The sequence below is a fragment of the Amborella trichopoda genome, chromosome 13 (genome assembly GCF_054954075.1).
Source record: "Amborella trichopoda isolate Santa Cruz 75 chromosome 13, AtrichopodaSantaCruz75HAP2 v2.0, whole genome shotgun sequence".
NCBI lineage: Eukaryota > Viridiplantae > Streptophyta > Magnoliopsida > Amborellales > Amborellaceae > Amborella > Amborella trichopoda.
Genome location: NC_142348.1, coordinates 5,756,872 through 5,771,815, shown reverse-complemented (window position 1 = coordinate 5,771,815; position 14,944 = coordinate 5,756,872). Strand labels below are relative to the sequence as shown.

The window sequence follows — 14,944 nt, the reverse complement described above, 5'->3', positions numbered from 1 at the left end:
TTGGTCTTTTACCTTTTGATGTAAAATATGCAATTAGAACACACCTATGAGTAATGAGAGAGAAAGGGAGATTGTTGTTGCGGCTATTGTTCTACTCTCTTCATCTTCCTGTTATTTTTGCTAAAGCGAGAAAGCAAGATAGTTGTTGTTGTTACTGCTTTCCTCTCTTCCTCTTCCTCTTGTTTTTGCTCTTTTCCTCTTCCTCTCATTTTTTATAGAGAGAGAGAGCGAGATAGTTGTTGTTGCTGCTCTCCTCTCTTCCTCTCGTTTTTGCTAGAGAGAGAGAGCAAGATAGTTGTTGTTGTTGCTGCTCTCATCTCTTCCTCTCGTTTTTGCTAGACAGAGAGATAGAGCGAGATAGTTGTTGTTGCTGTTGCTTTCCTCTCTTCTTTTTCCTCTTCCTCTAGTTTTTGCTAGAGAGAGAGCAAGATAGTGATTGTGTGGCTGCTGCTCTCCTCTCTTCCTCTCATTTTTACAAGAGAGAGAAAATCAATTGAGAGGGTTAGGGTTTCCTGCGGGTGAGGAATGCAGGGGTTAGAGAGAAATAATGAAATTAGAAAGATATTGAGTATGACGCGAGAGAGAGGGGCAAAGAGAGAGAGAATGGGGAGCGTGATAGGTGGGATGGGTAAGGGAAGCGCAACGGGTGAGAGCCGGTTGCCAAGTTTGTTTTCAAATAGCGACATTTTGATTGGTGTTGTCCCAGTGGTACCTTTAGATCCGATGGCTGGAAAGTAAGATTCACATATTTTTTTCTCTGTGAGTGGGCTCCCATAGAAACATTGCCCGTACATAACACACTCTCTTTATAATGTAAAATAAAGCACACTTTTAAATTTCTCTGGAGATACAATGTGGTGTCAGAAACATTCTAATTGCTTGAAAATCTATATTAAAATCCAATTATGAATTTTAAAATTTCAAAAAATGGTACAAATCCAGATCCATAACCAATTAAAAACTTGAAAAGAGATGGTTTATATAACTTGTTACAAGATGCATAATTTAGAACTTGAAATTTTTTTTTATTTTTATTTTTTATTCATATTCATACATCTCAAAGTCAAGATAATCAATTTTTGGGATTTTCTAACATCAAAATACTCTATTCTAGAGGATTTTGGAGCTGCATCCTACTACAATAGCATAAGGTCAGCACCTCATATTAAAATTTTCCTTTATGTAAAACGATGGATCAAGTTTAAAATCAAACATGGTATGCCTAAGAAAAATTATCATAAAATAAAACATTTATAAATTTGGATGACATTTAAATTTCGATGGCAGCGGCTTTATAAAGTTGTACCTCATATCTCATTGGTAAATGCCACTCCTATGTCCGGAAGGAAAAAGTTTAGAGGATAGTGAGGCCCTAAACAATCAAATTAAAGCTCATATAAAAAATTCATTAGAAGATATTGTTTTGATGCTAAAAAAACCTTTAATTCGATCTTCAAGATGTATGGGCATGAGAAAAATAGATTTCAAGTTTTGAAAATAATGCATATTCTAATATTTTATCTAGACCATCAATTTTCAATATTTTCAATATCTACTCATTCTACACTATTTTTTGATATTTAAATTTTATAATCAGATATGAAAATAAAGTTTTAGGCCATCACAAATATTCCAGCCTTATACAAATCACACCCTTAATGTAAATCAATCATCTCAACTTTGACACTCATGGATTTGAAGAAGAACAAAAGATTTTCAAGCCATACAAATGGCATATTTTGGAATGCTCTTTCTACTATCCACTTAAAATATTCACATATCCATATAGTCTGCACCATCTTTTGAGCAGCTAAAATGGTATATTTGGGGACATATACCATAAAATCGAGGAAAGTATAATTCTCGTGATTAATGGAAAATCTATAGCGATTGGCATCATTGCAATGCACCCTAGAAAGTTCTACTATGAAGCATAGCAGTTTATAGACAGTAAGCTACACATCACTCCAATGGCCGGTTGATGTGGCTGGGCTTCATTGGTTAGCATGGTGGAAGGATGATTCGTATCTAACGGTGTCCGTGACACTGTAAGCTAGACGTCATACAACGTAACAACAAACTACAATAATTATTAAACACAATTTTATACAATGGGCGTGTTTGTTTCGTCAGAAATCTCTCTTCAGAAACTAGATATTTTTTTAGGGTGTGGTTTTATAAGGTTGCAATTTTAAACAATCCATTTACGGTCTCTTTCAATTTTATCATAATATATAATTTTGATATAACATATTCTTAAGATTATCTCAAAACCTATTTTCATATCTAATTATAAAATTTTAAACTCCAAAAATGATTAAATTCAAATAGATCTATAAATATAAGAAAGTCGTGAAAATGGAAAGTCTAGATAATGTGTTGTAAGATGCACCATTTTTGGGACTCAAAATCCTTTCTTTTTTCATAGTCATCCATCTCGATGTCGAGATGACCAATTAGAGGGATTTTCAATATTAAAACAACTTTTTCTGATGGATTTTTGAGGTGCACCCGTAGTTCTATATTTTAAGGTTGCAACCTTATATAAACTTTTCCCTTTTTGTTCGCTAAGCCAAATTTTCATGTTTGATTCGTGGAAAGTCACTTTCTCATAAAGTTTCATGCCGCTTTACTTGGGACTATGTTGTTATCTTCATACCAAGTCCAAGGTATGTATGAAGCAATTTTTTGGAAATCTCCCTTCTGGGGAGGTTTCCAATGAACCAAACATGCCCTAAAAGAAGAGAATGTATGTTATAGTAACTATGACTATGGAAAGCCTTGCCTGATGGAGAGGTTTCAAGTCAAATTTGGACCCGACATTGAGTAGAACACACTGTTTGCGATGATGTCATGCTTCACAAAGTCCTCTATGTATGTATGTGTGTGCATCATCATCAACATCATTATAGTTTTTTTTTAATTATTTGGGATTGGCTATATTAATCTGAATATGTCTTTCTATCATATAAAATATTATACATTCAGTGAGGTAATAAATTCCCACATCTTTTCTCACTACTTTCAACTATGTTCTTTTAGGTCTATCCACTGTTTTTTTTTAGCCTTTTACTTGAATTAGCTTGTAACTCCTGATATATCTTACGTTGGTCTGCACTGCACATGGTCATCCCACGCAAGTCTATTTTATCACCTATTGGAGCTATACCTAAATTTACTTTTTCTCTGGGGACATCATAGTCCAAAGGGACATCATGGTCCAAATTAACTTAGACGGCGATGAGTAATGACAAGTGATTGTATGTTTTCCCTGAGTCGACGAGGGCTACAAACAATCGCACAAAGTTATATGATCCACGGACTTTGGTTTGTGCACATATTGCTTCAATATCTAGTCAGCTCAAAATTTCCGATGCCAATTTGTTTGTTAGTAAGTTGCGATTCGAACTCCTCTTGTTTAACCAAGCAAAAAATTAGAAAAAAATTTATCACAATACTAAAGAGATGAACTACTAAACATCCCACTTATTTTGTATTGGGAAATTTATATATTTGTCAAAATAAAATAAAATGAAGCTATAAATAACACTCAAACTATTTAACATTTTATTTTGTTTTTCACCATTCAAACTCATGAACGTGTGTATTTTGATGAGATTTTTTAAATTTAATAGAAAATATAGGTAAATGTCAAAATAATGAAGTTTTTATAGGCCATAGGCTTTATAAAAACAAAATAAAACCTCACTTAAAAAAAAATCCAAATTCATGATCATTATCATGATTGAGACTAACATACCCCAAAATTTTGGATCCAAAATCCATCACATGGATTTTAGTGCAATCCATGATCATTATTGTGATTGAGATTAACAAACCCTAAAATCCATGATTTTGGAGTTTTTGGAGGTGGGGTGCATGACAAGCTCATTTGAGACTATCTTAAAAGACATACAATTTTTTACATTGTCTTGAAAGACATTTTAATTTTTGATAAAAAACATATAAAATCTACATTATCTAACTAAAATAAACAATAAAACATCGCAAGACATTCTACCGGATCACATGGTATGAGTAGCCCTGAGGGTGACCACCATCCATTAAATGGTCGAGTGATTATGGAGAGAGAGTGCAGCCACTATGCGAATCATGCCCTTCTATCTCCATCACCGTCGAATTCCTTGATTGGACAGTGATGATCCTATCCCACTCTAGGATTACAGTGTACAATACTTAACCAAAACTAAGAATCAAAGCTTTGTGAGAGATACGTGTGCCCTGGAAACCATTTCGAAACTCCGGGTTAAAAAACTAGGGTTTAGGGTATCTTGCTTGAATCTAGGATTCTTCTGGTTCGTTACCTCTTCAATTTCTGCTTTCATTGATAAACTGTTTCAAAGTCCATGGTTTATGAGCTGTGAATTGATTTATGACGTATTTTTCGATTTCTTTGATCGATGAGTTGATATTGGGTTTTCCCTGTGTTTGATTCTAGGTTTTAGGGACAAGGCAGTGAGCTATCCATGGGGAGAGAAAGAGAGACGCCGAGGCAACAGGTGCCTTACACAGTTGAGCAGCTCATTGCTGTGAATCCTTATAATCCAGATATACTTCCTGACCTTGAGGCCTATATTCATGAACAGGTAGGAGAATTCTCTCATGTCACATTTTTAATGAAATTTTTCATTTTGATATCTTTGTTATTTACCATGAAGATTTTATTTTAAAACATTTTTCCCTAACAAATGAAGAGATTTCTTGTTAATCTAGTTCCAGAGTAGTTTGTGCATCTGTAACGGGATTAGCTGTAACTACTTCCTTGTTCTTCAACTAAAATAATTGAAATTTGTTTAAATGAAGAACCAGCATTTTTCCAGTATGTTCCTTAGGTTTTTTGCATTGATATGGACGCATTTTTTGGAAATTTTTGATGCATGGTTATTGATGTTGTAATTCACATTGGTAATGGCTTTTTCTTTTTCCTGGATTATAGAAAATCTTGGAGGTTATTATGTTTACAAGCGTCAAATTCTGCCAGAATTCAGTCTTTCAACTATTGGTTACTTCAATAGTCTTTCTTAATATTAGTAACCTGATTATTTAAGATTTAATTCCGTGGTGCTCTGCTAGAGCACATTTTGATTATTGTGGTCAAAGAATTGTTTTCTTGTTTGTTATTGACTATGGAAAAATTATGGTTCTCAGATATGGAATTACAAGTATGTTAAGACACTGGTTTTATTACGCATCCAATATCCTTTATAAACACGGTCTCTGACTTCCAATCAAGTTGCACTAGTTATATGTAGTATTTGGCAGCAGCGTATTTGAATTTAAATTGTAATTTTTGTTTTCGGCAATGAAGGCAACCATAGTTCCTCAAGAGTTCAGGAAATGCTTGGAGAAACATTTGGTAGTCTTATCATTGTTTTTGTGGGTTGGGGATTGGGGGTAGTGGCAATGGACTCCAAAGTGGATTAAGTTTTTAACATTGAAGGCTGATCTAAGCTTGTAAGTTTCTCTTTCTACAGTCCACTTTTAATAAAGGGTAACTGAAACTTTAGTAACTGGGGACACATGCGTTGAGAACGCTGTCTGCTTGCTGTGGATGTTTTTTCTTATGAATTTGGTTCTTCGTTTGGGATCATAGCAAGTAGGGTTTTCCATAGCCAGAAAGTGGATTGTAGTAGATAATTGGAGCTTGTCTACCACCCAGTGAGTTCTTGTTTGGAGCAAAATACGTGCCACATTTTTTAGGCATTTAGTGATTTCGGTTTTTCCGTGGCATGGGGGATTAGATGTGGTGCAGTTGAGCTTCCTAATCAGAGTGAGATTTTGGTGGCACTTGCCTTTATTTGAGACTGATTATTTTTGAGAATTTTTAGATATATGTTGGTTTTCTCTGATATTCATCAACCAAAAAATGGGAAAAGGGCAGATTTCACTATTGTTTATGAGGTTTCATGTTTGTTATTATTAAGCTGAGGAGAAAGGAAAATAAGGGGAGATGTCACTACTAAGTCATGGCATTTTGGGCATCTTCTTGTTGAAAATTGTAGTTTATGACTTTTCTCTGATGTGGTTTCAGCCTATTAGTTGGATGATCTGGAGATGGGACATGTATATTGAACATCCTCTCGTTACTGAGATGGAAACATATGACCAAATTGAGATGGAGTGAAGAATGATGCATTTTCAATTTGCACTATGTATAGAACCTTATGATTGATAAGTATGAGCACATATGGCCAGCCATGTTCGTATTAGTTAGTGAAGATTCTCATTTCTTTCTCATGATTTTGTTAATTTTAGAAAGACTTGGGAATTCAGAATAGATTTTTCCTTATTTGATGAATTTAAATTCAGATTTTATGATGGATAAGGATATGTTATGTACAGTACTTTTTCGTTTTAGTTAGTAAAGACTCTCACTTGTCGCTTCTTATTTTTATCGCTAAAAAGATAATAGGTATATTTGGATCTTGGGACAAACTTTGAGGCTCGAACCTTCATCTCTCTTGTGCAAACAAGATGTCTTATCAATGGGATAAAAAGCTCACAAGGCCTTGAGTTCTCTCAATGTTAGATTATGGCCATACCCAATTTGATTTGGAGTGCATGCATCTATTTTTCGATGGTGCGAAGCTATCCTGAAAATTATATCTGATTCTTGATTCCACGCAAGTCAAATACCAGTTGGCCAAACATATATTCAAGAGGTGCATTGGTTTTTATTTTGTGAGAAAAACAGGTCTTTCATGTAACTGAGTAAATCATGTATTTCATGGCCTCATTAATACACACTCTTATATTACTTAGCACATGCATCTGTTATTCATAAAAAAGAGAAATTCTATTAACAAAGAAGTACCACATCCATATCTTTACTGATATACACAAGCGCATTTAAAATTTTCTCCTTTAATTTTTGGTTGAAATTATTTCCATTGTGAAGTATAATAAATACTTCCAAATACTGAATGCAAATGCTTACTCTGTTAACCTCCTTGTGGCTCTATTGTTTGAAATCTTACGAGGGGTGCATTTTATGGTGTTCTTGTCCTTTAATCTGCAACTTTCTGGTCTTATCCCCCCCACCGCCTCTGTTTTTCTGTCCTCACCATCTTCATGATACAGGTTTCTTCTCAGACATACAACTTGGATGCAAATCTTTGCCTTCTCCGACTCTATCAGGTCTAAGAACCTCTCTCCCTCTCCCTCTTCGAGTGTTCTAGTGGGTGAAGGAATCATGTAGATTTGTCTTATTCTATTCTTTTATATCTCAAACTATAGAGACCTGAATTTGGATTCTTTTTTTTTTTTTTAAAAAGAAAAATATGTTGTTTCTTCCCCTGACTTTGCTTTTTATTTCTGCAGTTTGAGCCTGGGCGCATGAATATCCAAATTGTTGCACGGATTTTGGTCAAGGTACCATTAGTTTTTGTCAGATGAAGACATGAAAGAAAATGCAAACTTCGTTTCTTGTTAAATAATGTAATTTCGCTCATATTTTCATTTCTTTTGCATGCAGGCTCTCATGGCTATGCCAGCTCCAGATTTCAGCCTCTGTCTTTTCTTAATCCCAGAAAGAGTGGTAGAGTTTCTTCATCTCCCATCTTTTTATTCACGTTTAATGAATATGTCTATTTTTAATCATGGGATTGTCTTAATAGTGGGGTGTTCGAGTGATATATTCAGTTGTTTTGCATTCAATGATTCGTTATTTACTTCCAATTTGTTAATGTTGTGCTTATTATATTTTGGAGGAGCATCACATTACCTGTGGTGTCTGTTATATGCAAGACCATGGTGACATCCACCTTTGATTCCTGATGATCCTTGTCTGGCTGTTTAATTGGGAATTGGTCGGTGGATGTCCCCCTGGTGTATATATTTGTACATCACACCACTAGTGCATGTATAATTTTGTACTTATCATGAAAAGGGAGTGACATTTACATGATTTCCCTTCAATTCTTAGCAAGGACTGAAATGGATCCTTTGTTGGAAAGATAAAACTTGGAAAAGAAAATTTAGAGGTGATACTTTGCATTATTTGTTTAGCCTGCAGATATTCCATTGTACTCTATATGATCGTTAAATGTTAAATGCATTTGCTGAAAATATAATAAGAACACTTTTGCTGCACTTCTTACAAACCCAGTAATTTATCTGTTTGTCAATTTCTTTTGGACTCTACTAGTGAATTTTATTTGGTAAAGAGCGGGTCATTTTATGTTGCCTAATGAAGTCCATGAACTCCACTGATCTTTACCCTTTATTGCTTCTGTTTGTTTATATTATTCATCAGTGGTATATTCCCTTGTTTTCTTTAAGGAACACATTGGGGAACAAGAATAATAATATGCTCTTGAGGGAACCCATTCTCTTCTCTTCCTTCCTTTATAATTTCATAGAAACTCTAGCATGAGGAAGAGCAGCTAGATTTTGGGTTCTCAAGGTTGGAGTGGTCTAACAGTGATTAGTTGGGTCCATATTTTAATCAAATTAAGAAGAAAAAAATTGGTTGGCAGGGCACTCAAGAGTTATTGGTTTGAAAGGAGGGGGTTTGACTTGTTGGGGGTCAAGTGGGATTTCTGATGTATTTACCTACTTGGGGTCGGCAACACGAATCTTGATATGCTATTCTGCTTTATTAAGGGTCATACCCTTAGTGAGGTCATAAGTGTCCATATTTTTTCTCACTACTTTCAACCATGTTCTTTTTGGTCTATCCTTTTCCTTGTTTTAGCCATCCATATTCCACTTGAACTAACAGGTGCTAGGTTTGCGCCACACATGGCCAGCCACCCAAGTCTTCTCTCTCTCATTTATCGCCTATCAGTGCCACACCTAAATTTTCCCGAATGTATTCATTTCGAATTCTATTCCTTCTTGTCCTGCCACTCATCTATCTCAACATCTTCATCTTCGCTACACTCATTCTATGGGTATATTGTTTTTCGACCGCCTAATATTCCACCCCATAGAGCAAAGTCGGTCTCACAACTGTTCTATAGAATTTGCTCTACAACTTCATTGGTATGCGGCAATCACATAAAATTCCGGTTGCATATCTCCACTTTGCGCACCTCTAATTCTGTGTGACATCTTCCTCATTCTCTCTATTTTTCTGGATTATCGACCCAAGATATCAAAAGTGCGTTTTTTTTGGTATTTTCTAGCTGTCAATCTTAACTACTTCCTCCTCTCTACTCCTATTATTACTAAACTTGCATTCTATATACTTTGTCTTAGTCCGGCTAATTTATAACCTATAAATTCTAGAGCATCCTTCCAAAGTTCTAACTTTTTGTTGACACCGTTTCGGATCTCATTGATCAAAAACTATGTTATCTGCAAGCAATATGCACCACGATACCTCATCTGGTAGGTGCCTAATTAAGTCGTCCATAAATAAGGCAAAGAGGTATGGGCACAATGTTGGCCCCTGATGTCAGCTTATTGTCATTGAAAACTCACTCGTCTCTCTACTAGTTGTTCGTACACTAGTTTGTGCTCCATTGTACATATCTTTCACTAAGACGATGTAGCGTCTGAAGACTCCTTTATTTTCCAACATCCACCAAATCAAATCTCGAGGTACTCTATCATAAGTTTTCTCTAGATCAATAAAGACCACTTTGAGGTCTTTTCCCTTCGCCTTAAGCTCCTCAATTAGTTGCTCAAGTAGAAAAATATCCTCGATTGTTGACCTTCTTGACATAAACCCGGATTGGTTTTCTGATACACTCGTTTCATGCCTTATTCGTTGCCCCAGAGCTTCACAGTATGGCTTTAAGTTTGATCCCTCGATAGTTTGCACAATTCTGTATGTCTCATTTGTTCTTGTAAATTAGTACCACAATACTTTTTCTCCATTTGTCTGGCATTTTCTTTGTTCTGAAACCTTGTTGAACAACATGGACAACCAGTCAATGCCAATCTCCCCCATACACTTCCAAACCTCTATCGGGATACCATTTGGTCCTAAAGCCTTTTCTATTTTCGTCATTTTCAAAACGCCTTTCACTTCCGATATCCTAATCATACGAATGTATCTATGACCTTCACCCTGAGAGGTTCCTTCTACCGCTATTTCACATTGTGTTTGTTATTTAATAATTTTTGAAAGTAAGCTCTCCACCTTTCATTGACCCCTTCATTCATCTCCAAAACCTTTTGATCCTCACTCTTAATGCATTTAATATAGTCTAAATCCCTATACTTTTTCTCTTTCATTTTTTCTAATTTGTCATCTTTTTCACATTTTCTTGTTCCCAATTTACTGTATAGATTATCGTACGTCTTAAATTTAGCTTTACTATTTGTTTAGCGTTTTTCTTAAAATTTTTATATTCTTCTAAGTTTTGGTGATTTTTATTACATTGCCAAGTTTTATAACATGATCGTTTTTTGTTAATGCCATATGAACCTCATCACTCCACCATCAAGTTTCCTTATCGGAATTTTTTTCCCTCTAGATCCGCCTAAAACTTCTTTTACCACTTTCTTAATACAGTCAAGCATCTCATTCCATATAACATTGACATCATGTTTAGAGTTCTATTTTTCTTCTTTAAGTAATTTATCTTTAAATAAACTTATTTTCTCATTTTTTAAAAGTCCATCATCTAGTTCTTTGACACCTATTAATTTCACCCCTTCTCTTCCATGTCTTTATGCAGACGTCTATAACCATGAGCCCATGTTTGGTACTCAAACTCTCTGCTGGGATAACCTTCCAATCTTTACATGATGGTTGATCTACCTTAAATAGGAAGACGTCTATTTGGCTTTTGTGTGATTTACTTTTATAAGTTATTAAATGTTCATCTCGCTTTTTAATGTAAGTGTTTGCTATTGCTAGGTTGTAGGCCATAGCAAAATCTGGAATAGCCTCTCCATCTCATTTCTTTCACCAAATCCATATCCCTCATATGTACCCTTTCATATCCTCTACCATCCTTCCTTACATGACCATTCAAGTCCCCTCCTGAAAAGGTCCTTTCTTCATTTGTTATGTCCTGGACAATTCCATCCTTGTCCTCCCAAAATTGTCTTGTAATTCTATCCTTTAATCCTACTTGTGGTGCATAAATACTACTTACGTTAATTATCTCTGCCCCTAATACAAGTTTAATTAATAAGAGTTTGTCACTTATTCTGTTGACATTAACTACTTTATCTTTTAAATCTTTGTCTACTATTATGCCTACGCTATTTCTATTATTATCCTTTCCTGTATACCAAAGTTTATACTCATCTATTGCTTTAGCTTTTTCTCCTTTCCATTTAGTTTCCTGGAGATAGGCTATGTTTACACTCCTTTATCTCATTGTATCCACTAACTCTATACTCTTACTTGTAAATATTCATATATTCTATGTGGCTAGACAAATCCTATTCTCTTGGACTAGCTGCTTAACCCACTCTTGTCTAGAATGCAGTGGGAACCCTTGTCTATTTTTCACCACAACCCGACGGCACTGTGGTGCGTTGCTTTTGGGGAGCGCCCCAGCTAACTCTTGCTCAGTTCTCATTGTACCTGGGTTTCGGTATAGCGCATTGCTTCTGGAAAATGCCCTAGCATAAGCAAATATTGTAGGTTCAGGATTCATGATAAGATTTGGCAAAGTTTTATGTTGATTGCCTGCCTAACACAACCCAACTCCTTTACCTGGGCATGGTATAGGTTAAAGGAAAGTTTAAAGTCCTCACTTTTCTTAGGCTAGCAAGATATATATATATATATATATATATATATGGGTGTGGTTTGCATAGAGCCTACCTTTAAATAGTGTCGAGAAATATGGTTTTAACACTGGAAATCTTTGTGATAACCTTAAAATATATTTTTATCTTTATTTATAAAGCTTAAAGCTTCAAAAATTGTGTAGATCGATAGATATGTGAAAACTTGAAAATTTTGAAAATTGATGGTCAAAAAATGTATTAGAAAATACATTATTTCCATATCTTAAAATCAATTTTTTTCTCATGTTTATGCATCTTGATGTCGAGATGATCAATTTGAGGATTTTTGGGCATCAAAACGATCTCGTCTATTGAAATTTTTGAGGTAGGCTCGAATGTGATTGTTTAGAGCCTCGGCTCTATATAAACTTTTTCCTATATATATATATATATATATATATATATATATATATATGTATGTATATTATATATTATATATCGAGAGAGAGAGAGGAAGGTTGGGTGAGAATTGGGTGTCCTTTGTCCAATATTTGCGTGATGCTATGTATTTATTCACAAAATAAATTCAAAAGAAGGAAAGAACTTAGTAAAAAATAATAATTGAGCGACTAGGTTCGTATTGGCAATGTGGAGTACGTAACATATCCATATCATGACTCATGAGTGCTCCGTGGGACTCAGTACTCCTTATATTATTCATGTTTTCATGCGCCTCTCTCTATCAAACTGTTCGTTTTTTCCTTTTATATTTCAGCAAATGGAGGAGCAATTTAAGACTCTTATTGTACTTTCCCACTACTTGGAGGTACATGTTTCTCTCTGTTACACTTATTTCTTTTTTATTCTGCTTTTGATATTTCTTTTTGTCTCTATTTCTGAAGGAATATAACCCAAACATGCTTTGCAGACTGCAAGGTTCCGCCAATTTTGGGATGAGGCTGCAAAGAACCGCAGCATAGTTGAAGTAGTGCCTGGTATGTGCATCGCATTGATCCAGTGTTATTAAACTTATAAGTAGAGTTTTATTTTTATTTGCATGGAGATTATTTTGTTTGATCTTTGTAAAGATTCTTTGTCAGATTTGTTATGCTCTTTTGACGCAACCAGCAAGCATTGACTAGTTTTCCATTGAGCATTCCAATCACTGATCTTATTCAAAGTTATTTAAATATTTATGTTTATTCAGGGTTCGAGCAAGCAATTCAGGAATACGCCATTCATGCTCTATCTCTCACTTATCAGAAGGTTCCCAGGCCTGTACTTGCAGAGGTAAATAGACTCAATCCCTTTTAGAGAAGGGATTGTATATTATAATACCATTTATATTTGTTACGAGGCGGTCACAATTGCTACTGGCCATTAGATGTCAAATTAGATGGCTTAAAGTGTGTCACAGTTTGAAAATTTTATTTTATTTTATTTTACTTGGAATCTAGTCAAAATGACACGTTTATAACCATCCAATCTGAAATATAACAAACAAAAGTGATTGCGATCTTCTATTAAAAGTAAATGGTCTCTTTGTATACTCTTTCTTTTGGTGAAAGTATGCCATGTACAACCATTTAAAATCATACACCACTATGCTATGGTGTATAATACACAATAATTAGTTGGATTATCAGTAGGGATTGTATACAATGAGACCATTTATGTTTTATACAAGGTGGTCACAATTAGCATTATCAGAAGGGATTGTATACAATGAGACCATTTACGTTTTATACATGGAGGTCACAATTAGCATTATCAGAAGGGATTGTATACAATGAGACCATTTACGTTTTTACAAGGAGGTCATTATTACTTATAATCATCCGACGTGAAATCTGATAGTTTGGATGTGTCATAAAGTTCGAGAGAATTTCTTTTGAACTCTAAGCTTGGTTAATGCAATATATGTAGCCATCTAATTTCACATCGAATGGTCAAGATTAATTGTAACCACCTTGTACTAAAGATAAATGGTCTCATTATATATTTTTTTATATTTTTATGAGAAACTATCACGGTTTTTCTCTATGTTTAATCTTTTATTGCTGCGATTTCTCCCACCCTCTCTTGTCTCCCATTTCCTCTCTCTCAGAGAGGGAGATAAAGATCACATCAGGCCTCAATCATATTTGATATGAGAGATCGTGAGAGAGAGGCATCTCTATCCTTCCATTAATTTCAAGAGAGAATCTTCCATCCATCCGATTTGAGAAAGGTGTATGTGAACTGGTTTTGCATGTGACCAGTATTCGCAAAACCAGGCGATCTAATCGCCACTCATCCGGTTAAATCAGAACTAGCCACTGATTGGTTCTGGTTTTGGGCGGTTTTGGTGACCAGTATTTAAAAAAAAAAAAAAGTGTATAAATTTCAAAAAATAGAGAATTTGATATGTAATGTATTTTTTAATATTATTTACATTATGGTAAAGATTAAAAATTGTTTTGATCATTAATACTCACTTTTATATTTTCTCATATTTTTTAAAAAATTTTAAAAATACCTCTAAACACAAATCGATTTTTTAAAAAATATGTATTTTTCATTAATTTTCAATTTCATTTGAATGTATTTTGTTTTAATCATTTTTTATATGCTTTTCATATTTTAGCAAATTTATTTTTTAATCTTTTTTATTTTTTTCAACACTTTTTTGACCATCCGGGACTTGTTCGGTTAGAGCGGCTGAATCGGCCGGTTAAACTGCTGTCGGCCCATGTCCAGTTAACCGTTCAATTTTGCAAACACTATATGTGACTGAGATTTGTTCAACGGTGTTAACAGGCCATCAACATTGAAGGACTATCTCTTGACAAATTTTTGGAGCACCAGGTCACACACTCTGGGTGGGTGTTGGAGAAGGGGCATGGCAGGGGTCAGCTCATTGTCCTCCCCCGCAACGAGTTCAACCACCCCGACCTCAAGAAGAATGCAGCTGATACCATCCCCCTTGAACATGTCACGCGCATCTTCCCCATTCTCTCCTGATTGTCTACCATTACTTCGACTCTTCATCTTTCTATTTTGTAGCGTCATTGTCAGAATTTCTTGGTTTGATGAACTTTTTATGATTTTGTGGCAGTAGTGCTGTTTTTTTTTTTTCACTCCTTTTAGAACAAGGACGAGCTTCTTTCTGGCTTTTCTTGCCATGTGAAATGTACTTGATGAACGAATCGTTCCTGATTTCGGGGCAGAAGTGTGGGGTTTTTCACTTGTATTGAAACCAGCAATAGCTTGTTTCTACCTTTTTGCTGCTCTTCGAAGCATA

General features: G+C 34.9%; 1 protein-coding gene across 1 annotated transcript; it reads left to right on the top strand.

Annotated features, from left to right (window-relative positions):
- Positions 1 to 4,224: 4,224 nt before the first annotated feature.
- EIF3K (eukaryotic translation initiation factor 3K) lies at positions 4,225 to 14,921 on the top strand. The gene is made up of 9 exons (XM_006838027.4): positions 4,225 to 4,316; positions 4,460 to 4,607; positions 7,102 to 7,158; positions 7,342 to 7,392; positions 7,496 to 7,558; positions 12,437 to 12,487; positions 12,590 to 12,656; positions 12,869 to 12,951; positions 14,461 to 14,921. Exons 2-9 carry the CDS (start codon positions 4,488 to 4,490, stop codon positions 14,662 to 14,664), a joined length of 696 nt encoding a protein of 231 aa, XP_006838090.1. The 5' UTR covers positions 4,225 to 4,316; positions 4,460 to 4,487; the 3' UTR covers positions 14,665 to 14,921.
- The last annotated feature ends 23 nt before the right edge of the window (positions 14,922 to 14,944 follow it).